A 25,199-nucleotide genomic window follows, 5' to 3' on the forward strand; every position below is an offset into this window, starting at 1 on the left:
TTTATCCTACCAATATTCAGTGAGTGGCTGACTACTGCATGTGAAAAAGTAGTCCTTTGACTCAAATAGCTGGTGGTCTTTGGGTCCAACATTAGGGTAACACCATTCAGCCTGCAACACTATCAGCTCTGGGGCTGACAGGCTCTAAGGGGTGGAGGGCGGGGGAATCACAGTCCATCAGAGGGTTCTTGACTTTCCTTAATATAGACGCCACTTCTTCTAGAAATTATTTAACTCATTATTAAATACTGGAGCTCATGAGGAAATAAAATTTGCGATAACAAACACCTCCTCACAGTGGCAAAACACATACTTCAGCAATTAAAAGGACAAAATAAGAACTGATAGGAGTGGAGGTGAAATATCCCAGATACCAAGATTTATAACCATACGTGCAAGAAATTGGCTATAGGCTTTAAAAAGATATTTATTAAGCAATTGTTTGGTTTAGGACACCCAAAGGAAAGAAAACCAGTGTCTAATTTCATAAGACATGACAGCTATAGAGCGAACACTTTAACATTCACAAAAACCTTAAATAAAAAGAATCACAAATCAAAATATCATTAGTGACGTTTATGACACGCTGTAACAGCACAAATCAACAAAGCTGTAAATGCCACAATATCTAAAATACAGCAGGTATCGGTGAAATAGGAGACTATGCTGTTTGGATATATTTATCTGAGCCAGTGCTCTCTAGGCTACTACACCTGCAATGCTCGAAGTGTTAAACGTGAACGTTTCTGTTGTTTGAGCCAGAGAAATGCTTGGGTTTGAGATGTTAAAAATCATAGAAAATCTTTCAAGCTGTTCTCTCCCAAATACTTTCTGTGGGGCGGAGGGTAGAGGATGGGTGTGGGGAGACTTCTTTTGGGAGGAACATATGTCAACATTTTGGCAAAACCTTCTGAGCAGTTATGTGAGGCCTGTCTTCTGAGGGCTTTCCCAGTTTGTCAGCTTTGGGGTCACTCAGTAGTCCCTCATGCAATGGGTGTACTAGGTCATAGCATAAAATGTTAATTGGAATTCCAGCAAATATCCGGGCAACTGGGAGGGCCATAGGTATGACAGGTTTTTTTTTCTTTTTTTCAGGATGATAATTCTCTCAACTGATGTGGCTAGCTTCTAACACCTGGCAAGAGTTTGCATTCAGAGGGGAAAACACAAAATAAGCCGAATGCAAATGTTCTCCCTCACCCATTTCAAACTTAGATGACTGCCAAGAATGAACATGACTGAATTCATCTAATACGAATAAATAAATGTTGTGAGCTTAAACTGGCCAGCATTTGCCGCCAAAATGTGGCTTTCTGTTGATTTTGACTCGAAGCTCATGCTCTAGATACAAATTGTGTTATCAATTCCCTGAATTAACATCGGTTACTAGTCAGCTAGTCAAGTTATACTTACAGAGATCCTGGCCAGTGTTGCAATTTAAATTGCAAAGAAATCATAGGAGGATCATTAGATACCCATTATCTTTATCATAATGACATTATTTACATTACATACAGTGTTTCTGAAAGCAGAAAGCTCTATGCTAGTCATTTAGACAATATGAGAAAAAACTCTGAAATATGTATATATGTATGTCACATTTTAAAGATGTACACAATGTTTTTTTAAAAGACAAGTGAGTCTTTTCAGGCACCAGTCTTGCAAAAAGTCTCACAGATTGGGTTGTTTTTTTGTTGTTGTTGTTTTGTTTTTTTAACTAAGTTCAAGTATATCAATAAATTTAAAAAAATCAGTAAATTAAAAGTTATAGCTAAAACTGCCAATTTCAACTAGTAATTGTAAATTGTAATGGTTTCTGCCTCTTTAAAAAAAAAAAAGCATTGGAATGAAAAAGCAGGAGTTTCAAGTCAAATCCCATCTGTACGACTTTCACTGCAATAAATGGTTGACTATAAAGAAACGGTTTCCAAGGTCTGACCAGTCACCAGAAGTGTTTCCAAATATCATTACCACAAAACTACAATTTTAAATAATTCATGACAAGAAGGTTTTCTTTAAAGAAATCATTTAAAAGTTCTTATTCATGTAACAGTCACTTGGTGTAACGAAAAAGACCCAACCCTTGATTCTGTGACCTGGGATAAGATGTGGTGACAGATACCTCATTGCTGATGTTACCAGGACAATGGAAATATAAATTACAAATGAAACCAGTTCCTTTACTTTCCTCACCTTAACAAAGAAAGCTGCGAGTGTCTTTACCACTAGCAGACACACTAATCACATCTACAAATTCGGCTGGTTTGTGTAGGAACAGCCCATTTTGAATTTATTTTGAGCAGAATGCACAACAATACGGGAAGATGAGCAGTCCCTTAAAATGCTGGAGAATAACTTGATCCAGTGTCAACTGGAAATGTTTATTTCATAACGTATTTATTAGTTACCTACTGCAAGATAACACAGAAGCGATCATGAGCTCATCAAGGATAAAATCCTTGGCTTATTAGTCTCTAGAGCTTGGAATGTACCATGCACATACTATATGTTGGGGAATGATGGGCTTTTGGAAACAATTTTCCTCAGTGTAAGCTCCTCTTTCCCCTGAGTCTTAATTTATGGAATATGATGATACAGAGATGTTATAAACAATAACAAGGCCATGATATAAGAGGGCAAACTCAAGATCCACTTCTCTAAATATTATCTCTGAGTAATCTCATCAACACCAGTGAAGGACACTGGTGCTCCGTGCTATGTGGACTACGCCCTGTAAGTGAATTAGGCTTAGACTATAGACCTGAACCCACAAGAAAGGGGGAGATTATTGAATAGGTAGGCAACTAATTAAAGGTTAGGGTTGGTATTGTCCAAAGCAATCAACTATGTGATGGAAGTCAAGCCTTCTTTGCTTGTTTTCTCTCCAGTAGGATATACTTGTAGACCAAAACTCTAAGATTTCAGAGAGTCAATGATCTCTTTGAGATCTGCTGGACCCTATTTAGGAAAACAATGCTGAATAACCCAATTAGTATCTCACCGGCTTAAATGAATGAGAGCATTTTTAAAAATCCTCTTGCACTCCCAAGAATTAACTGAATAATCAATCTGCTAAAGTTCCGAATTATATTTTTTCAATTTTCTAGGATAAATCTTCAATGATTTCAGCATAATAATCTTTACTTTTGGTAGGGGAGAAAATCGATCATGGGAATCATTTCCCCAACCGGTTCATTCAGTTCCATAGTTTAACCAAAGGTTTTGTGTAGGAATTGCTTATGTGACTTAATATTATGCGGGATTGTGAAGAAATCATTTTTGGAATAATATATTTAATAATGCAAAGAGTTGACTCTGGGGGAAGCAATGTCAATACAAATGAAAATTTTAGTTTTATGATCAAAATGTTCAATATTTAGTTGAAGGTGTGTAATCATTCATAAGTGTGACTCAGAGGGAGGCTGAGTATCCAAGTAAACATATCTATCAGATAAGCAGTGGGATGTAAGTAGCAAAACTAATTTGGAAACAGGATACGGCAAAGGCATTTTGAAATAAACGGCTATAAGATTTTTTTTTAAGTTTCAAATATCAATAAGCAGTAGCATTTAAGGAAATCTGAATTTTTCACCATTTGACAAATGTCTATGTTCGCTACAGTCCTCTAAGCTTTCCAGAGTAAGTTATGGATTACTCTTTTATTCACAAAGCAAAGCCTTAGGATTGGCTTAAGTATTTTTGTTAAGCCAAATAAGGCAGTTTGTGATTTTCTATAATGTTTATAAAGTCTCATTTCCTGAATATTAAACACATGTAATTCAACCTAATTTAAAATTTCATCTTATATTTCATATCAATTTTCTTCCAAGCATGAAGAATGGGGCATTTAGGTGTAATTTTGAGGGTTTAGCATGCTAACATTCTACTAAGTTTACTATAAAAAAAATTTCAGGGAATGAGTTTTATTTGTAAACATTTTTTATAAGATTAACAATAATTTTACATATACTCTAGAGCTGCACTGTCCAAGATGGTTACTGTTAACCATATTTGGTTATTGAACACTTGAAAGGTGACTTGTGCAACTTGAAGAACTGAATTTTTTCAAAATTCATTTTAAATTTAAAAATTATAGTGGCTTTAGTTATTGGAAAACACTTAGGCGTGTCTGGACAACTTAGATTTACGAACTCACCCTTTTGTCTGCAAATTTTACAAGACTTAAATACATCAGTTTTACGGGTGAAAACTTCATGCCCAAATTAAGGCATGCTGCAATTGGAAAGAACAAGACAGAGACTCTGTATGGAAAAAAAAAAAAAAAAAAAAGAATGTGAAATTCTCATTAATAAGTTTTACATTGGTTACCTCGCATTCTATTTCTCTTGGACAGTGCTGATCTGGAGCTATATGAAAATTGCTAGTATCGAAGTTATGTTTTAAATGTTTTAGTTTAATGTCATTCTCTTAATTAATCAAAATTTTTTATCATTATGAAAAAGTAAATCGGATTTAGTATTTACTCAGTAAGAAGTGCCCTAATTGCTCTCCCTGCACATCCTCCTTTCTCCAAATTGCAAAGTCCTTGCTAGCACCAACAGCAGAATGCAAAATCATAGACAGTGAATATGCAGAAATAGTGTATGAGAGCACTGATGAGTGTGCCATCAAATCAAACTGCTCACACACTACAAGTCCTATCTTTTCTTTCCTCCCAAGTGTTTCCATATCTGTGTGTCCCTAATTCCAAAATTAACCTTCAACCTCCTCCCAAGTCCTGCTGTGCTATGGCTTCTGGTTTAGAACAAGCGATGACTTTGCTCAGCAATGTGCTCGGTCATGTATTAATACTAGACTCTGTCCAGGCCCGAGAACTTTCATCCTTCAGAGTGGAGAGCTTCCTCTGGGAGAAGGGTTCAAATCCCAGAAGCTTGAACACCGCCACCCGGTACTTCTTGGACATGATGTTGTACAGAATGGGATTGATGGCAGCACTGAGGTAGAAGAGGACAAAGGATACCAGGTTGCAGTATTGGCTGATCTGAGCAATCTCCAAGGAGCCGGGCTCGAAGGACTTGGAAAATAAATATCGCCCCACGTGGAAGGGCAGCCAGCAGAGGATGAAAGCAAACACCACGACAGCTAAAAAGACAACGGGAAGAGAGAGTGTGAGTTCAAGAAATGTCGTAGCACGTCACATTCTGTTTTGAAGACGCAGTTTTGTCCTGATTATGTCATTGACTTCAGAGAAACGTTATGTCCTCCGGCTTTTCCTTCGTCCTATTTTTAACCAAGACTGGGTCTGTCTGGCCTAACAGTTCAATCATTTTTATTGAGCTTCCCAATTATTTCTATTTAACAACTATTTGAGTGATTTTGTGACTAGATTGACATATTGACTCAACAATTTATTCACATTATATATAGCCATTTCACATGTGTTGGATACGAACCAAACACATAAGGTCATACTCAGCCACAGCTAGGTATCAGGGTTTCCTGGGGGCACAGATTCCTTGTATGTAATAGAGACTCACAAAATTAGTATCTCTAGGAAGGAGATCAGGACACCTGCTTTTTTCTTTTCTATTCTCTTTTCTTTTTAAAGTTTCACGGAAGACTGAATATGCAGCTGGGATTTAGAGCCACCGAGAGGGATGGTACTTTGCCACCTACGATAGACATAAGTGAGTCATAAAAGACCATAAAGCCAACTGACATTAATTATCATCCCCCCCCCCCAGTCTTCATTTTACCCAGGTAGGATAATTTTTGTTCAAGACCTCTGAATTTCTAGATTATTTTTTTTTAAATTCAGAAATCAAAGAAAAATAACAAAAGATAATACTTCAGTCCTTGTGCCACTTTAGTGATCCCCGTCATAATTTCAAGGCAGAGGAAAATTCATATCAGTGTTGAGACACCAGTGGGAATAACTAACAGCTTAAAAAGTAAAATTGGAGGAAATTTTGAAACCTATTCTGAAGACTAGGTTGCATAGTAGCGACTGACTGCCACAGTATCAAGATGAATATTAGAATCCCCTGGAGGGCACCAGCAGGTTTACAATCTGTTAGTCATATTGTGAGAATCACTGGTCTAGAAAATAACTCTTTTTATGGTCTTTGAAAACACCGTATCGCTTTAATATACAAAATTCCAGGAACTGTAAAATGACAAATTCAAAATCCACCTGGAAAGACTTCTAAGAAGCACTAAACCTGCAAGTAAGTACAGAATGTTGGACTATCACGAGGAATAATGAAATGTACAGATTCTGGTTTTGAGAAAGCAGATGGAATTACCATTTTGCTCGGATGTGAACACATTTTATATTCACTTGTATCCAACTCAGATACTTCAGTTCATGTAAGTGTAAAATACGCAGCCCACTCCAGTCCTGATACTGCACCTGGATGTTCTCTGGGGGACCCCTTAGCGAGGGCTAGTCAGTCCTGTTAGCTTACACAAGGTCTTTTTTTTTTTTTTTTCTTTTTCTCATATTGGAAGCCTGCTTACCTTAGCCTAGCCTCGTTTATCCTAGACTCTTCTACAGGGAGAACTAGCTGCTCACGGAAACAAATGGGGACACAGCCCTGATTTGTCATAGACTTCGCCTCAAAGCTGTATAAAGGGCGGCAGGGGGAACACAAGGGATGCATTTATCTCAAGAAAATGCAGGTCCAGAAAGCACACCATGCTACTGAAAGAAACATGAATCATCCCTAACAGAACCATCCTCATTGATCATCTATCTTTGGTGACATTTGCCATTGAGTACTTCCTAGACCCAGGACCTGCCCCTGCCCCAACCTCGCACCTGCCTGCTTTTTTTTTTTTTTTTTTTTTCCTTATTGGAGTTCAATTTGCCAACATAGGGGATCCCTGGGTGGCTCAGAGGTTTGGCGCCCGCCTTCAGCCCGGGGCCTGATCCTGGAGACCCGGGGTTGAGTCCCACATCGGGCTCCCTGCGTGGAGCCTGCTTCTCCCTCTGCCTGTGTCTCTGCCTCTCTCTCTCTCTCTCTCTGCGTCTCTCATGAATACATAAATAAAATCTTTAAAAGAAAAAAGGAAAACAATTTGCCAACATCTAGCGTAACACCCAGTGCTCATCCCATCAGGGCCCCCCTCGGTGCCCGCCACCCAGCCGCCTGCCTGTTTAATGCAACTTAGGCGGGTCCCCAAGGTGGAAGCCGGGAGCTCGGCCTCCCCCCTACCACCTAAGGACCACAGTCAGACTCAGGAGACAGGTCAGTCCCGAGGTTGATAAAGTGCATTCAAGGGAAATACCCAGGGGGGCATGTGTCCCTGGGTGGGGGAGGAGAGCGCAGAAGCGAGGGGCAGGGGCGAAGGCAGCGCTCGCGCGGGGTGAGGGCCGGGCGGGGGGCTCCTGCGAGCGCTGGGAGGCGCGGGGCGCGGGGCGCGGGGCCGGTGGGAGCGGGGCGCGGCGCGGGCACCCACCGAGCATCTTCACCGTCTGCCGGTGGCTCTGCTCGCGGAGCGAGGCGCCCCCCGCCGCGTCGCCGCGCCCCCGCCGCCACAGCTTCCTGCCGATGAGGCCGTAGAGCACCGTGAGGCAGAAGACGGGCAGGAAGAAGAAGACGCTGGACACCCACACCATGGCCGTGAGCAGCCCCGAGCGCACGGCGAACTCGGTGGCGCGGCACTCGCGGGTGTCCCGGGGGTCGGTGCCGTTCTCGTGCTCCACGCCCACCAGCACGAAGATGGGCCCGGCGCTGCAGAAGGCCACGGCCCAGATGGCCAGCAGGGCCAGCTTCACGCGGCCCTTGGTCACCAGCACCTTGGCGCGCAGCGGGAAGCAGATGGCGAAGTAGCGCTCGACGCTCAGCGCCGTGATGGTGAGCACCGTGGCGTAGGTGCAGCCCTCGCTCACGAACTGGAAGAGTTTGCAGAGCAGGTCGCCGAAGGTCCAGGGCCGGTACTGCCACAGGCGCACCAGGTCGAGCGGCATGCACAGGAAGATGAGCAGGTCGGAGCAGGCCAGGCTGCACAGGTACAGGTTGGTGGTGGTGCGCAGCTCGCGGAAGCGCCGCACCACCAGCACCGTCAGCAGGTTGCCCGCGACGCCCACGGCGAACAGCGCCACGCAGGTGGCCGTCACGCCCGCCAGCAGCGGCGCGGGGAACAGCGGCAGCAGGTCCCAGCCCGCCGACCCCGGGCCCTCGCGGGCCGTCGCGTTCCGCATGGCGCGGGGAGCGGGGAGCCGGGAGCGGGGAGCGCGGGGCGGCGGACGGGCGGGCGGACGGGCGGGCGGACGGGCGGGCGGACGGGCGGGACTGGGAGCCGGCGGCGGCGACGGGCGGCGCAGCGGGACGCGGCGGGGGCGGCGGGGACACGCGCACACGCGCACGCACCGCCTGCTGGAGAGCGCCCGCCGCCCGCGGCCCCGCACCCCTGCGCCGCCCGCCGCGCCCCCCTCCCCCGCCTACCCCGTCGCAGGACACTGGCACCCCTGCGCCGCCCGCTGCGCCGCCCCCGCCTAACCCCGCTGCGCCCCCCACCTATCCCCCCCGCAGGCCCCGCCCCCCACCCCTGCGCCTCCCACTACTCCCCCTACCTGCGCCCCCGCTGCTCTCGGAGCCTCCCCGGAGCCCCAGCCGCGCGGAGCGGGGCGAGCCGAGCTCCCGGGGCAGCCCTGGGCGCTGTCTGCTTAGCGGGGTCCAGGGGGGCGGGTCGTTCCCGGGGTCCAGGGGGGCGGGACGTTCCCGGGGTCCAGGGGGGTAGGTCGCTCCCGGGGTCCAGGGGGGCGGGACGTTCCCGGGGTCCAGGGGGCGGGTCGCTCCCAGGGTGGCGGGGTCAACGCCCTCGGGCTGGAAGGACCGGAGTTCCTCCTCAAGAAGGGGTACGAGTTGGTGAGAGACCCGGTGGGCAGAGGACGCGGGCGTGCCCCGGGGACTTGCAGAAGGGAGCCGGGAGGTCCAAACAAACCCAGCCCAAAGCCGCACTCCCCAACGCCCCTAGTGTTGAGGTTCTGACCTGAGAGGGAGCCCCGCGCACCCGGGAAGAACCTGCGGCGGTTCTAGAGCCCGTCGTATTGAGCAGGAGAGCCAGGCTCAGGGTCGGGGTGGGGGGCGGGGTGGGGGGCGCTTGTCCACCCCGACAAGGTCGAACAGCGAGTTGGGGCCTCAGGGACGAGACTGGGGGCTCCCTCCGGATTTGGGCTTCTGAGCGTGAAGGGCAAGATGCGTGAATAAATTCTGTTCTGAACTCCGGCCCTTTGTACAGTGCTTCATCTCAGCGGTGGTAGGGAGGGGACTTGAGGAAGAGATTACTTCGCCTTGTGCAAACCTCGGGATGGGGGCGGGGAAGGAGGAGCCTAAGGAACGGGACCGGGTGGGAGGGTGGGGAAGGCAAAGGAGAAGGAGCCCAGGCTGGGGGGATGGAGAAGGCAAAGGAGAAGGAGCCCAGGCTGGGGGGATGGAGAAGGCAAAGGAGAAGGAGCCCAGCCTGGGGGGATGGAGAAGGCAAAGGAGAAGGAGCCCAGCCTGGGGGGATGGAGAAGGCAAAGGAGAAGGAGCCCAGGCTGGGGGGATGGAGAAGGCAAAGGAGAAGGAGCCCAGCCTGGGGGGATGGAGAAGGCAAAGGAGAAGGAGCCCAGGCTGGGGGGATGGAGAAGGCAAAGGAGAAGGAGCCCAGGCTGGGGGGATGGAGAAGGCAAAGGAGAAGGAGCCCAGCCTGGGGGGATGGAGAAGGCAAAGGAGAAGGAGCCCAGCCTGGGGGGATGGAGAAGGCAAAGGAGAAGGAGCCCAGGCTGGGGGGTGGCACGGGGAGGGTGCTCAGTAAACATTTTTTGGAAGCATCATTCAGGGAGATGCATTTGTGTAGCTGTGGTCACCAACCTTTTTTATCTTAAACAGCGAGGATGTTTTGGGGACCACTTGGAGTGGGTGTCAAGGATGGGGGACACCGCTGGATCTCAATAAAGAAGAGATTGCGGCCGCGATACCGTTACTGCGGTTGCTGTTAAGGGGCAGGAGCGGTGCCCCGTGGAAAGCCTCGGAGGCCCCTCGCGAGGTGACGCCCTGGACCGGCCTGCTCGCCCCCTGCCCCCTGCCCCGCGGCCTCCGGCGGAGCCTGGCGCCTGCGCATCCCGCCCACCCCGGGCTCTGCGGGCGCGGCCTTGGGATCGGCCGGGAGCGCGTTCAGCACCGCGGCCAGCGACCGGCCTCCGGGCCTCTCTCCCGCGCTCCGGGAGCGCCGGCCCCGCCGCCCTACACCGCTTTCCACCTGCGCCTCAGCACCTGGGGGATTGGTCCCAAGCACAAAGGACATTGAGCAGCGCACTGAGCGCACCTAGTGCATCTCACCTGCCCGTGGCCTAAATGAGAATCCTTCCACCGTGTGTAGGAGAGGGCTTTCCTGAAGCATGTTAGCGTGTTTGCACATGACTTTGACCAATGTTTTACATCGTCTGCAGCATCTCAACTATTAATGCTTAAGAGTCCACAGAGACCTAGGGGTGGATGTATCTGCACACGCGTGAAAGGTTCCACGCGCACTGAGAGACTGCAAGAGGGATACAGGCAACCTACTAGAGAAAACACGACATAAGTTACCACGAGGGTGTTCCAGATGTTGTACCAATTGACATTAAAAAGAAAAAAAAAAGTTGTTTCAGACCACCAGCTACTATTTTCAAAAAGAGCATAACTAGGTCAGGCCACCAGTTGCAGTTGACTTTAACACTTCCCACGCTACTTTATCAGTAGATCTGTGTGTGCAGACATATTGTTAGTGGGACAAAATAGACTAGGATAAATAAAAATAGTGTAGGAAGTTATTGTCTAAGAATACAAATCAGAGAAAGACTTTGGGAGCATCTTTGTAGTTTAGTTAGGGATAATGCAATAGATGATAGATGGAAAAAATCTTTTAAAAGATCTGTGGTGGTAAAAATTGGGCATGTTGGCTAAAATAGCCAGCTATCCAATTACATTCGATCATTTTCTAAAACACAGACAAATCTGCATTGTGTGATGAAGAAGACACAGGGGTAATATTGAAATCGGTCCTTTTATTCCCAACACATAATGTTATATATGAAATTGTCTATAAGCATGTGCTAGGCAGTGGGAACAACAAAATAAATAAAACCCAGACAGGTCTTGTATTTATTTACTTCTAGTCTAGAGAGAAAAATACAGGTAAACAAGCAATTTCAGTACAGTAGGATACATGTATGTGAAGAAGCAGATACAATGAGCTTCACTGAAATCTGGAGAAATGATGAGCTACACAGAAGTTTTAGGGAAGGCTTCTCGGAGAAAGTGGTATCTGAGCTGGATCTTGAAAGTTGAGTCCTGTCAGATTAAGCAGAATATGCTCAACTGGTCAGACGGGGACACAAAGGCACGTTGGAGCAAACGAGCCCAGCAGGCTTGTCCTTTGAATGGTGTATCATCATGGGTTTATGGATTTTTATATAGGCAATGCATACCAATTAATTACAGTTATTTCTTTTTTTCTTTCTAATGCTCTGATTGTCCTGTCTTTGGCCTATGAGATCCTCTTCAAGCTGGTTCCAGAGTCTTTTGACATGACTCACTTAGACTCTGAGAACTTCCTTGCTTTGTGGTACAACAGGGTACTCTTACATCACGTTGTAAATTCCCTACTCTAGACGGGGGGGGGGGGTAGCCATTTCTCCAAGAATTTCTGGTACCTTGTATTGGGGAATGGCATTTAGAGACCTAAACTTGGGCAGTAGAGGTGATTATTGCTCCCAGAGCATTATGGACCAGACCCTGTCTATGGACAGAGCTAAAACGTGTTTTTTAAAAAATTATGTGATGATAATGATGATACGTACATTAATCAAAAATACCTTTATTAGGGCTCCTGGGGGGCTCCATTGATTAAACATCTGTCTTCAGCTGGGGTCAAGATCCCAGGGTCCTGGGATTGAGCCCCACATTGTGCTCCCTGCTCCGTGGGGACCCTGCTTCTCTCTCTCCTTCTGCCTGCTGCTCTCCTTGCTTGTACTCTCTCTCTCTCTCTCTGTGTCAAATAAATAAAATCTTTAAGGAAAACAGCAAAAACCCCAACCCCCCCAAAAGTATCCTCATCAAGTGATTAAAATTAATATCACCCATGTGATACTCTGGGAAGGACATAAGTATATAGTAGTCTACCTAGGAATGTACAACCTCAACCTAATCAAAGGAACATCAGACAAATTCAAAATGAGGAATATTCTATTCTAAAAATTCTTCCCAGAAGTCAATTTTCTATAAAGCAAAGTAATACTGAGAAAATGTTCCAAACTAAAGGAGATCAAAGAGGTGTAAACTCTGACTGTAATTCCTGATTCTAGACTGGATCCTAAGCTGGAGGAAAAAAACACAATGAAGGATGATATTGGGTCAATTGACAAACTTGGACTATGACATGTAATTAAATGGAAGTATTGAATCAGTGTTAAGTTTACTGAAGTTAGTAATTATGTGAAAGAAAATATCTTTATTCTCAAAAATATACACTCAACCATGATTTATGCACATTTCTGAAAAATAATTACATGTGTGTAGATAAAGCAAATGGAGTGAAATAATAGTAAATGAAGAAATGGGTTAAAAGATTTTCTTTGTATTATTTTTACAACTTTAATTTTGAAATTATTTCCATATAAAAATTAGGAAGTCATAAATTTATAGATACTTCAATTTCCAATCATTTTCTCAATTTCTTTGATTTTCTATTTACGCTGACCATCCTGGTTTCTAATAACATAAGCATAATCATTTATTATATTTACTAAATGATTTCAAGCTGGTAACATCAGCATTACCACTAATAGTTACCTTGACAAGTAAAGTTTGAGATTTTTTTGCAGTTCTCTTTTGTCCTTGGAATATATATCCCTCTAAGTATACATAGCTACTATGTTCTAAAATTACTTGAAATAATGCTTTTCTATGTGTGGTTATGGTTAGATTTATTTGTTTCATTTACTCTCCATTTCAGCATTATTATTATTGTTTAAAGATTTTATTTACCAATTTGAGAGAGTGAGCAAACAAGAGAAAAAGACACACACACACACACACACACACACACACACACACGCATGAGTGGGGGGAGGGGCAGAGGGCAAGGGAGAAGCAGATTCTTCTGGAACTCCAGGCTCCATCCCAGGACCCAGGGATCATGATCTGAGCCCAAGGCAGATGCTTAACCACCTGAGCCATCCAGGCGCTCCAGTTTTAGTGTTATTTTAAAATTTAAATTTTATTTTATTTTTTAATGTAAACTTTATGCCCAAAGTGGGGCTCGAGATCAAGAGTCTCATGCTCTACCAACTGAGCCAGTCAGGTGCCCTAAACCTTACTTTTTAATATGTCCAACTGAGCCAGTCAGATGCCCTAAACCTTACTTTTTAATATGTAAAACATTTCTATGATTTTACAATTGAAAACAAAGCATGGTCCTAAATTTAAAACTTCAAACCAAAGAATATTCAGGAAAATGTTCCTTCTTTCTACTCCTTAATAGACACCATTTAAAAATTTAGCTTCCTGTCTTGTGTGTGTTTCTGTAAGAGTGTGTGTGTGTATGTGTGAAGCCTCATAAAAGTTATACTATATACATTGTTTACTATCTTGATTTTTTTATAACATTACATCCTAGAGTTCTCTCATATCAATACTTTTAAAAATAGTTTTATCCATCTTGAGAAAGTTACATAATTCCCATTACAGAGATGTACTTTCATTCTTCTGGTGTTTTACTAATTTTATTTGTATGTTTTGATAATCTTTTACTGCTATAAATAATGCTGCATATATCACTTTCATGTCTACAGGTATACTACAGAATAATATAAAAAATTACAGTTTAATAACAGAAGAAATGGCACATAGCACACGTAGCTTATGGAATAGCACAAATAAAGTGTGGAGAGGCAGTCTATAGCACCTGAATATTGATTCTGAGCTCTGAAAACACATATGGAAATTTAGTATAAAATAACAAGTATAACATTACATTTTTAGAAGTGGGATTGTTGAATCAAAGAATAAAAGTATCTGTAGTTTCATTATACTGTAGTCCCTCGTTAAACATTCAAAGACCCCCAGTGGTTACCTGCACCTGGGGGGTAGTACTGAACTCTGTATATACTATGTTTTGTCTTATACATACATACCTATGATAAAGCTGAGTTCATAAACTAGGCACAGTAAAAATAGCAATTACTACTAATAAAATGAAACAGTTATAACAATATACAGTAAAAATTACATGAATGTGGTCTCTCTCAAAATATCTTATTACACTCCCACTCGTCTTGCAATGACAGGAAATGATAAAATGCCTATGTGATGAGATGAAGTGAGGGGAATGAGGTGGGCATGGTGACGTAGCGTTAGGCTACTGTTGACCTTCTGCCAATACTCAGATCATCTGCCATGGACCACAGTTCACTGTGGGTAACTGAACTGGCAGGAAATGACACTGTGGATAATGGGGGAAGCCTGTGTATCACCACATTTCTCTCCATGCGGTTGAACCAAATTGTATCTCCATGAACAATGAATAAGAGGGCTTGGTTTCTCCTAACGCTTACAGCAGTTTTATCGACTATTAAATTTTTGCAAATTTGTTAGATGAGAAATGGTTTCTCCATGTGTTTTTAATTTACATTCTTTTATTACGAGTGAGGTCAAACATCTTTTAATATGTTCAGGGTTTATTTGCCTTCCTTTTCATATGAGCCTGTAGGCTATGGCTTTTGCTCATTTTTCTATTGAATTGTTGTTTTATTCGGGGTGCATGGGTGGCTCAGTCTGTTGAGCATTGGACTCTTGATTTCTGCTCAGGTCATGATCTCAAACTCATGAGATTGAGCCTCCAGTAGGGCTCTGCAACAGACATGGAGCCTGCCTAAGATTCTCTCTCTCCCTCTCTCTCTGCCCCTACTCCATCCCTCTCCCTCTCTAAAAAAATAAATAAAATAAAATAAATAAAATAAAATAAAATAAAATAAAATAAAATTTTAGGGGCTCTTTTTGTGCTAGGGAGACATCTCTTAGAAATAATAAAAATTGAAAATATTTTCTCCTGTCATTTATTTTTCTTTTTAATATTACTTACAGGGTTTTTATTTTGACATTCAAAAGTTTAAAATTTTGATGCCATCAAGTTTGTCTTTTTGTTATTGCTTCTGTATTTTGAATTATACTTATAAAATACAATATGTTTTATTATACATAGCATATATAGTATGTATAACAGCTTTACTCATTGCCAATTTGTGAAGGAATTCATCCACATTTTGTTCCATTGTTTTGTGCTCTTGTTTTTTATTTAACACTTTATATTTCTGATGCACTTACAATTTATCCTGCTACGTGAAGTGATATATGGATCGAATTTTATCTTTTCCAAATGATTATCCAGTTGTTTCATCATTGTTTATTAAAAATTCCTCCTTATTCTGATAATTTGAGTGACTCCTCTATAGTATATAAAATTTCTCTATGTATTTTCAGAGTCGAGACTCAACACTTGGACACTGGATACTGCCTCTGCGTGATTCATTTGTGCTATTCAATATTGTGTACTGTCATGTGCCATTGCTTCTTTCAGCAAAATATAATTGTATATTATTTTTGAACATTTTGCTTGATTACATCTTATGTCCTGTATTAATTAAAACTAGAATTGGATACTGCAGGAAATTAAAAAGAGAGAGAGAGAGAGAGAGAGAGACTGAAACATGATTCAAGTTCGTGAATTTATTTTTTTTTCTAAAAGAAATCAGAATATAGGGTGTGCAGGGCTGGTATGATGTGATCAGGAATAGTGCTCCTTCTGCCTTTCTGTTCTATCATACTTCATGAGTATATTGACTTTTCACTATCAAGACTGCTTCCTGGTTCAAAATTGCTACTGGAACTATAGTCATTCAAATGAGTCTAGGTGATAAAAGTAGAAGAGAAGAGAAGGGCTTTCTTAGAAGCTCAAATCAAACACTCTAACTTATATCACTTTGCCTAATTCTCTTCAGGGGAGGCTGGGAACTATATGTTTATAGTAGGACAGACACATTATCATTTCCAAGGTTCTAGATTTGGATATACAATTCACATTCAATCTCTGTCATATTTCCCTGCCAGGTTATAATTTGAGAACAAAAATATTTCTTTCCTTAAATGATCCATAAAACTTCGTATATAGTATCTTATAGGTGGAAGATAATTTAAAGTAAACATTGAGTGATTTGATTTAATTTCTATTTCATTCGAAATCATCTATATAAACAAAGGACACATAAGAAGGCTCATAATGAGATTTCTGTGTTACATTGTACCTTTAATAAAAATACAAAATTTATTTTCACATTTCATTCAAGGCTTGTACATAATATACTAATAATTTGGCTTCATCACTTTTACTTTTTCTATCATATCATGTAGCCTCTTTTGAAGCATATCGCGTACATATTTCAAACTAAGAAATACACTCTTCAGATGGGCAAGCTATAAGAATCCATATTGAATATCAAGTACATCAATAGAGGAGAAAAATTGCACTTCTACAAAAAATGCAATCTTAGCATTCAGGCACCTAAAAAGCGTTTTCTAGCTAGTAAATGAGATACATTACCATGAATGATCACTATGAATAATTAAATGATTATGCATTTTAGAAATTCAGTTAAAATATTTATGCTTTTCTGATTGTGGAAATAACATGTATTGCTTAACAACTCACACATGTTAGAAAGTCCCAGGTATCCATCTCTTTCCAAATTTCTCCTATAGAGATTCCAGTGAGACTCCGTATTTTCTGCTGGTACTCATACAACCGGTTTTTACATATGATGTTAAGCATTATGACTCTCACCATGGTCATTTCAAACATAATACCAAAATATATCTATTAAATTTATCAGAGTTTACATTGGTTTATAATTTTAATTATAAATTATTTTAAAATTTAATTTATAGATTTAATTATAATTTAATTAGTTATGCAGAGCTTATTAAACCATGCTCACACTGGTTTATGTGTCATTATTTAATAACCTATTGTTATGGAAGAAGAGTATTCAGCTCTTTTACATTGTTAATCCTTGCATTACCTGTATTCAGAGACCTACACATATAACTTTTTCATCTTCCAAATACAATCTCAGTGTAATTTTGGGTTAGATCTATCTTTAGCACTCATATTTTATGCTGATATAGATTTTTCTAAATCCAAACCACTTACGATAACATTCTCCTTTTTTGAGCCACATTTTGTTTTCCTTGCCTGTGCAACTGAAAAATATGGATTTGCCATTAATAGAGATAGGAAAGACTGGAAGTAGAATAGGTTTTGAAGGAAAGATTAAGAGCTTAATTTTGGATGTGCAAAGTTAGAGAAGCTTACTAGAAATTTAAAAAGACAACTTAAGAAGGGAGTTGGATATACTGGTATGGAGTTCAGGGCTGGAGATAGAAATCTGGGAACAGTCAGCAATAGGTAGCTTTTAAAGTCAAGATGCCAGGTGAGATAACCTAGATAAGCTAGAAAAGAGAAGAGGTCTAAGGGCCTTCAGATTTGGAGTTCTTCAACTTTTAGAGATAGGAGATCATGAGAAGGAACTAGCAAAAAATACTCACAAATGGTCAGTAGAATAAAAATTACAACTTTGGAGGATGTGATGTTCTAGAAGACAATTGAAGAAAGCGTATCCAGGAAGAAGGAGTGCCACTTGTATCTGATGCTTCCATGGGCCAAGTAAAATGAGACTTGATCACTGTGTTTAGCAACATGGAGGTAATTGTTAATCGATGATCCTGGTGGCATGTTGAGGATGAACCTACTTAGTTCAAGTAAGTAAGAGAAAATACTCTGGAGACAGTGAGTATAATTTCCAAAGAGTTTCATTATAAAGGGAAGGAAACCAATGGAGTGGTAGGTAAAGGAAGGTGTGGGTCCAGGGAATTTCTTTCTAAAGCTGTGATAAATGGCAGTAGTTTGTGTGCTCTTGGGAATAATATGCTCTAAAGGGGAAACTTGAAAGTGTGATAAAAAATGAAGAAAAAGAAAGAAGAATGGCTGGAGTGGTGTTTCTAATAGGGCTTGGACCTAGTACTCAAGCAAAAGGGATGGCTTTAGGGGGGAGAGTGGTTAGTTTACCTCCAGGAACAGGAGAGACTGCAGATGTGGGAGGATAGGTAGATAGGCAAGGTGAGGCTCATGGGAAGTCTTTGATAGCTTCCGTTTCCTCAGCAATATGGAAAGCAAGGGCAACAGTGGAGAGTGGGTGGGGAAGGAGGTGGAGGAGGGTGGAGGAAAGAGATGCGAGCATGAGGGAGTTGTCTAAGAAAGCAGGAAAGTGACCACAGGACGGTAATATCCTCTGATTGCTCAGCAGCAGGAAGGGCCTACCTGGGGTTAATGATGATGAATTTTAAAAGACATTCATCAACATGACTGTTTTCCCATCTTTATGTTCAGTTGTGCTGGTACAGTAATGGAGTGGAAGGAAAATTTAATTTAACCCAGGTTATGATTTTGTTCAGGACAGATGAGAAAGCATAAGAAGGACAAAGAAGAGGAGGTTCTCTCCAAGGAATTGATTAGAACCGTTGACCGTTGAGTTTAAGCTGAAGAAAGTTCATGAAGATGGTAAGGAACTAAGAAGATGATTAGATCAGTGAATTGTCTCTGTTTCCAGGCTGTCAAAATTTCCCAAGATGTGTCCTAGTGTAGTTCTTTCTCCATTCATTACACTTCATGATTTTTTGGCTTTTCAATTTAGGTCCTTCAGTTCAGGAAAGTGTTACTGAATTATTTTTTTGTTATTTACCTCCCCCTCCACTTCCTGTAGCCTCCTTCTTAAAATTCTTGTTACTCATATACTGGACCTCCTAAAGAATTTTTTGTTTTTGTTTTTTTTCTTTCTCATTCTTATTTCATGAATGAAATGTCATCCCATAGTGCCCTGGGAATACTAATTAGAATTTTTAGAAATTTTCTTTTGCTCCCACGCTTTGTTTTTCAGAATTCTTATATTCCAATATGATGAAACCCTATGCACCCATCCTCCACCTTCAAATTTTGCCAATTTTGTTTCACCTATTCCATTTACTTTTGCATATGTATCTTTTAATACAAAACAAAATGCAAAATCAAATGACAATAGGGGAAGTATTGCACTATGATTCAAACATACAAAGAAATTTAAGAGAGTGAGAGAACCAATGGAGGAAGGGAGCCCTAGGAGAAGTGGGTTATATGAAACCACCTCTGAGAGGTGTGAATAGAGACCTCTTAGACTCTAAATGTATTTGTGAGTTTTTAGAGGCAATATTTTATTCTTTTAGGTATTGACTGTAATGCCCATTATTTTAGACAGCAGGGAATAATGACAAACCTACATATGACACTATATAGGGCAGCCTGGGTGGTTCAGCGGTTTAGCACTTGCCTTCAGCCCAGGGTGTGATTCCGGAGACCTGGGGTCGAGTCCCACATCGGGCTCCCTGCATGGAGCCTGCTTCTCCCTCTGCCTATGTCTCTGCCTCTCTCTCTCTCTCTCTCTGTGCCTCTCACGAATAAATAAATAAATAAATCTAAAAAAAAGCCCACTATATATACATGTGTGTATATATATACATATATATATATGCATTAAATTTATAATAACAGCATATATAACACAAACTTCAGTTCCTCTATTTTCTTAAACAGGAAAAAGTTTAACCATGAAATGTGTATTCTAAGGGTAAGATTTGGATGACGGAGTTTCCCTCAGTGCAATCTCTGTCCTGAAGGCTCCCTTAGCTGCTTTTCCAGATGATGTTCTGAAGGCTCCCTTAGCTGCCTTTTGGCCCTGCCTGGGAGAAAAATAAGAAATTATTCTTGAGAAGACATTCCTGTAGCCCTATTCCCCACAGCTCCCCCGAATGATCCCTTTTTCTTCTTTGCTTTCAGCCTTTTGCACCATGAGATCCATCAGTACCGACACTGCGGTGTGATGGACACTGGAGACCCAGTCTGATGAAGTGGATGTGCCAAGTGATGCATAATTCAACTGATTTGGCTCAACTTTAAGCCATTTATTAGGTTCTTTCAGTCATTAGACTTCTCCCCTGGGTCCTTTTGTCTCTTATTGTGCTAAAATACACTATACGTGTGTATATATGTGTGTATATTTTTCTAATCATTTTTGAGTGTCCAGTTCAGGGACATTAAGCACATTGTTGTTGTTGTGCAACCATCACCACCATCGATCTCCAGAACTTTTTTCATCTTCCTAAACTGAAACTCTATAACCCATTAAAGGACTCCCCATTTCCCCTTCTCCCAAGCACCTGACAGACACCATTTGCTTTCTATCTCTATGAATTTGACTACCCTGGTAACTCATATTGTAATCGAACAATATTTGTTCTTTTATGACCGGATTATTTCACTTAGCATGATGTCCTTGAGGCCATTTATGTTGTAGTATGTGCCAGAACTCCCTGCCTTTTCAAGGCTGAATAATATTCTATTGTGTGTATATACCACATTTTGCTTCTTTGTTCGTCTCTCAATAGACATTTGAGTTGCTTCCACCTTTTGACTATGGCAAATAATGCTGCTAGGAGTATTGGTGTACAAATAACTGTTTGAGTCCCTGCCTTTAATTCTTTAAGGATATACCCGGAAGTGATATTGCTGGATCAGATGGCTGTTTTTATTTGTTTGAGAAAATGCCATATGGTTTTCCTTAGCATCCACACCATTGTGCCTTCCTACCAGCAGTATGTGGGTTCCAACATCTCCACAGCCCTGCCACCACTTATTCTCTGTTTTTAGTTTGTTTTTCTATTTTGTACTAGACATCCTAATGGGTGTGAAGTGGTTTGTCATTGTGGTTTTCATTTGCATTCCCCTAACGATTAGTGATGCTGAGCATCTTTTCACGTGCTCATCAGCCCTTGTATATCTTTGGAGAAATGTCTATTGAGTTCTTTGTCCATTTTTTAATGAAGTGGTTTGTTCTTCTATTGTTGAGTTGCCCCTTTGACTCTTGAGATTGTGTTTAGTCTTACTAATTTATCTTCTAATGATTCTAATAGCACAGAAAATAAAGGGAAAGATGAAAAGTTGGTAAAGAAAGTAGTATTCCATTTTAATGGATGTGATCGTTACATCCGGTTCTAAAAAAGCAAGGCAATTTAAAAGCCACAACAGATGGTGCACAGCAATTGTACTTTACTGATGGAGTTATAACAAATTCCATTAAATTAAAAATTCCACTTAGCAGATGCCTTCAACAGTTGTTATCCACTCTGAAGCTAATTTCTGTAGTAAAGACATTGTTCTTTTGGAGTTTCTAATTTGTAGTGTTTGGATCTTTGAAATTTGAGATTTTGAGGTTTTCTGCAAAACACTCTATTAGTATTTTGGTGGTAGTTCATTGCAGAAGAGTTGAAGGGCAAGAGGATGGAGGGATGATTACTTTCATCTCTGACAAAAAGGCACAATGGATGTGGGGTATTAATAAAGTAGAGAAGATTAGTAAATAAGATATGATTGTATGAGTTTCTCTATAAAAATCAACAATACCTCCTGAAGCTGTTTTTGCTATAGATTATAATACCCATTAATTTTAATAGAAGCTAAATACTATGTTATTTTTATCTCCTCAAGCTCACTAAAATAGGATTCTATCTATAGTTCAAATTTTCTAAAAATTAGTAATTACTTAATAAAACTGGTGAAGAATACAAGCAAGCCTATGACTACTTGGGTAATTCAGTTTTATTATGTCAAAATGTTATTTAATATGAAATTGAAATGATATATTAAAATATTTTATTCTGTAAAGTCTTGCCAAATGCTTTAGAAGGTAGAAATTTCCTTTGAGCAAATCAAGGAACATTCCTTTTAGGAACCCTAATGAGGAAAGACAACATGGGATTGTAAATAGTGCAGAAGACTACAAAGAATATCATCCAGTCTATATTGTCTACTGGGCATTTATTACTGGAGTACTCATCATCATTTTTTAAAAATATTTTATTTATTTATTTATTTGGGAGAGAGAGCATGAGCTCTCAGAGAGGGAGAGAGGGAGAGAGGGTAGGGATAATCAGACTCCCCATTGAGTGGGGAGCCTCATGTGGGTGCTTGATCCCAGGACCCCAGGATCATGACTTGAGCCAAAGGCAGATGGTTAACAGACTAAGCTACCCAGGTGCTCCCACTCATCATCTTTTCAAGCTCATTGTGGTCTAAAGCAAATTCAACATCTCCAACCTGCTGGATGTTCCTAATATCCATCCCTCATCTCCATTCCTAATTGCCAGCACCTAAGTCCAGCCCACCATTCAACAACCATGCAGGCAGCAAGTTTTTCCTAGTTGAATTAATCACAGAGTTTGGTTAAACTGAACTTTCTTAAATGTTGCTTTCATCTTGTACTCTTCCTATGTAAACCATTTGTAATGGCTCATTCTTTAATTTCACATCAAGACTTTCAAACTCTGGCCCTTTCAAGTTCTCGTAATTTGGCCTTTCCCTGCATATCCAACAAGATGTGTTCTTGCCCACGATGTGCCATATCTATAGGCCTCTTCCTTCACTGTCCTGACTCTTGCTGCCTTTTGCCCCTGGCTTCTCTCTCCAAATCCTCACCATTGGAGTGCTGACCCATTTTTCACTCTCAATTCCTATGTCCCTTAAAATTTGAACTTCTCGGTTTACTTCCTAATTATACACTGTTTCTGTGATTTCATACCTGTGAGTCACCTCTTCAGTTACATTACAAGCTTCTTGAAGTGTTTCTTAGGAACCCCAGTTAGTTCAGATGTGGCCCCAGATATTTCTCACTATTTCCCCTGCTAATGCCCTGGTTTGAACTTCCATAATCCCCCACCAAAATGGCTGCAGCAGCCAAAAGATTTATCTCCTTCTGTTTATTCCTCCCATTCCACAATTCATTTGTCGCCTGCAGCCAGTGATCTTTTGAAAATGCAAATCTAATCCTGATACTCCCTTGTTTAAAACCATTCACATGGGTCCCCCTTATTCTTAGACTGGCATGTTTTTCCAGGAGCTCTTGGAAGATAGATTTCCCTAAAATACAGATTTCAGATCGGAAGTCTCTTCTTACTCTTACTCTCTGTGATCCAGATAGAGTGACTGTCTCTCAGTTCCTCTCACGGTCGGCTGGTTTTCCACACTTGTAAAGACCTCTGTTTTTTTCCTTCTGTTCCACTGTTAATTTTGTATTCATTTATGTGATTATTTGTTTAACTTCTATCTCCTACACTAGAATGAAAGGCTTCGTTGAACAGGGCTCAGGTCTTTAGTGAGCCATTATGGCCTGGGACTTACTAGATGCTTAATAAATATTTGTTTAAATGAATGAGTGCACTTTTTATATTTAGACAAACCTCTCCAAACCTTGGGCTTTGCTTTGGATCTCAGTAAACACTACTGTCACCCCAGAACAAAGTAAGAGTTCAGAATGATTCAGACTTATTTAATTGACTAATTATTTCAGATGACATTCATTTTAAACTGATTATATATTGGCAATGTCCCAATCACATACAGACATTCTCTGGCATGCAGTTATATAACAGAAATAGGTACGTAAAATGTACTAGTAATTGCTGGAGTCACGGTGTGCTGGCAAGTGTTTAACAACCAGATCTTCAGGCGGGGAAAAAATCCAACAACCTCTGTTTGGAATGTTTGCCGATTCCTGTGGTATAGCTATACCCACCATGCTCAATTTTATACTACCTAGGCCACTGAACACAGTTTGAAAGAAATGCTAGCAATCAACCCGTGTAAGTCAGTAAAAACCGGATCTAGTACACCCCTGGCTGGAACACTATATAAGCAGCGTGAATGTTGGGAAAGTCAGTGATTTGATTTTATGTGGGTATGTTATGGGGTTCCGGGTTTTTCAATTTGGAAAAATCACATGGGCAATTGGTAAAATATATCTAATCATGTAACTATGGTTGAGATAAACCTAGGTTTCATCCTGTAGTTGTCAGGGTTCTCCAGAGAAACAAACATACATATAAACCAATATACTTATGAGTGTGTGTGTGTGTGTGTGTGTGTGTGTGTGTACACAGAAGGAGAGAGAGAGAGAGAGAGAGATTCTATAAGAAATTGGCTCCTGTAATTATGGAGGTTGATCCCACACTCTGCCATTTGCAATCTGCGAGCTGGAAACCTAGGAAAGCCAGTGGTGTAATTCAGTCAGAATCTGAAGACCCAAGAACCCAGGAAGCTGACAGTATAAACCCCCGTTCAAGGGAAGGGGCTGATCAGGTGGGATTTTTTTTTTCAGGTAGGATTTTCTAGCTCACAAGTGAGGCAGGGAAAAAAGTGTGAATTCTTCTTTCCTCTGCTGTTCTATTCAGACCCTCAATGGACGGGAGGATGCCCACTAGCAATGGGGAGGGCAATCTACACTACTTAAAACTGGCCATTTTCAGAAGATAGTTTGAAGCAAATAAAGGGAAGTACTATACAGTTCACTCTGGATCAGAGTTGGCAAACTTTTTCTTTTATAAAATATCAGATAAAAAATGTTTTAGGCTTTGCAGGCCATATGGTCTCTGTTACAAGTACTCAACTCTATCATTGTAGTGTGAAAGCAGAGATCAACATTACATAAAGAAATAAGTGGGGCTGTGTCCAATAAAACTTTATTTACAAAAACATGTGATGGGCCAGATTAGTTTGCTGGAGTTATAGAGGTGACGAGATATTGATTATCCCAATCACAATGAGGACAAACTGGCAATCAGAATTCTCACGCCCCAGATGTTTACTAAGCCCATCCTCCGGGCAGTGATGGATTCAGGAATGGACATGTGACCTCTCTGGCTGGTGAAACGGGAGAGGAAGTATGCTGAAGGGCATCTTGGAAAAGCCTTGCCATTCCGAATGGGCAGCTGCTGTTCTGCCCCCTTTGAACCTTGCCTTGACTAGCCGGGACACCTGGAACCACTGAAGCCACCAATCTGTGGTTGAAGCCAACACTGAAGAATGCAGAACCAAGACATGGAAAGAGCCAAAGCCACCAACACTGGCGCCCGCCCTACCTCTGGATTTCCTGTGATAAAGGGAAGCTTGTCACAGATGGGGTTTCTATACATTGACCTGAAAGTATTCTAGTTGATTCAGTTATTCTTCCCCCCAAATTTCTTTTAGTTACAATTTGTTTTAAAGATTTTATTTATCTATTAATGAGAGACACA

The 25,199-nt window shown here is 41.5% G+C and overlaps 1 protein-coding gene across 1 annotated transcript; it reads right to left on the reverse strand.

Moving 5' to 3' along the window:
• Nucleotides 1-418: 418 nt before the first annotated feature.
• Nucleotides 419-8,167, reverse strand: GHSR (growth hormone secretagogue receptor). The gene is made up of 2 exons (XM_025425603.3): nt 7,423-8,167; nt 419-5,103 (listed from the first exon to the last, which is right to left on the reverse strand). Exons 1-2 carry the CDS (start codon nt 8,165-8,167, stop codon nt 4,799-4,801), a joined length of 1,050 nt encoding a protein of 349 aa, XP_025281388.2. The 3' UTR covers nt 419-4,798.
• Between the last annotated feature and the right edge of the window lie 17,032 nt (nt 8,168-25,199).

Source organism: Canis lupus, chromosome 34 (assembly GCF_003254725.2).
Source record: "Canis lupus dingo isolate Sandy chromosome 34, ASM325472v2, whole genome shotgun sequence".
In the NCBI taxonomy this organism is placed as follows: domain Eukaryota; kingdom Metazoa; phylum Chordata; class Mammalia; order Carnivora; family Canidae; genus Canis; species Canis lupus.

What these genes read in the sequence shown, in the direction of transcription:
- GHSR (XM_025425603.3), bottom strand. Translation starts at nt 8,167, where the DNA reads ATGCGGAACGCGACGGCCCGCGAGGGCCCGGGGTCGGCGGGCTGGGAC. An exon ending in GCAGACGGTGAAGATGCTCG is followed by an intron (nt 5,104 to 7,422) that starts GTGGGTGCCCGC and finishes TTGTCTTTTTAG; the next exon opens with CTGTCGTGGTGTTTGCTTTC.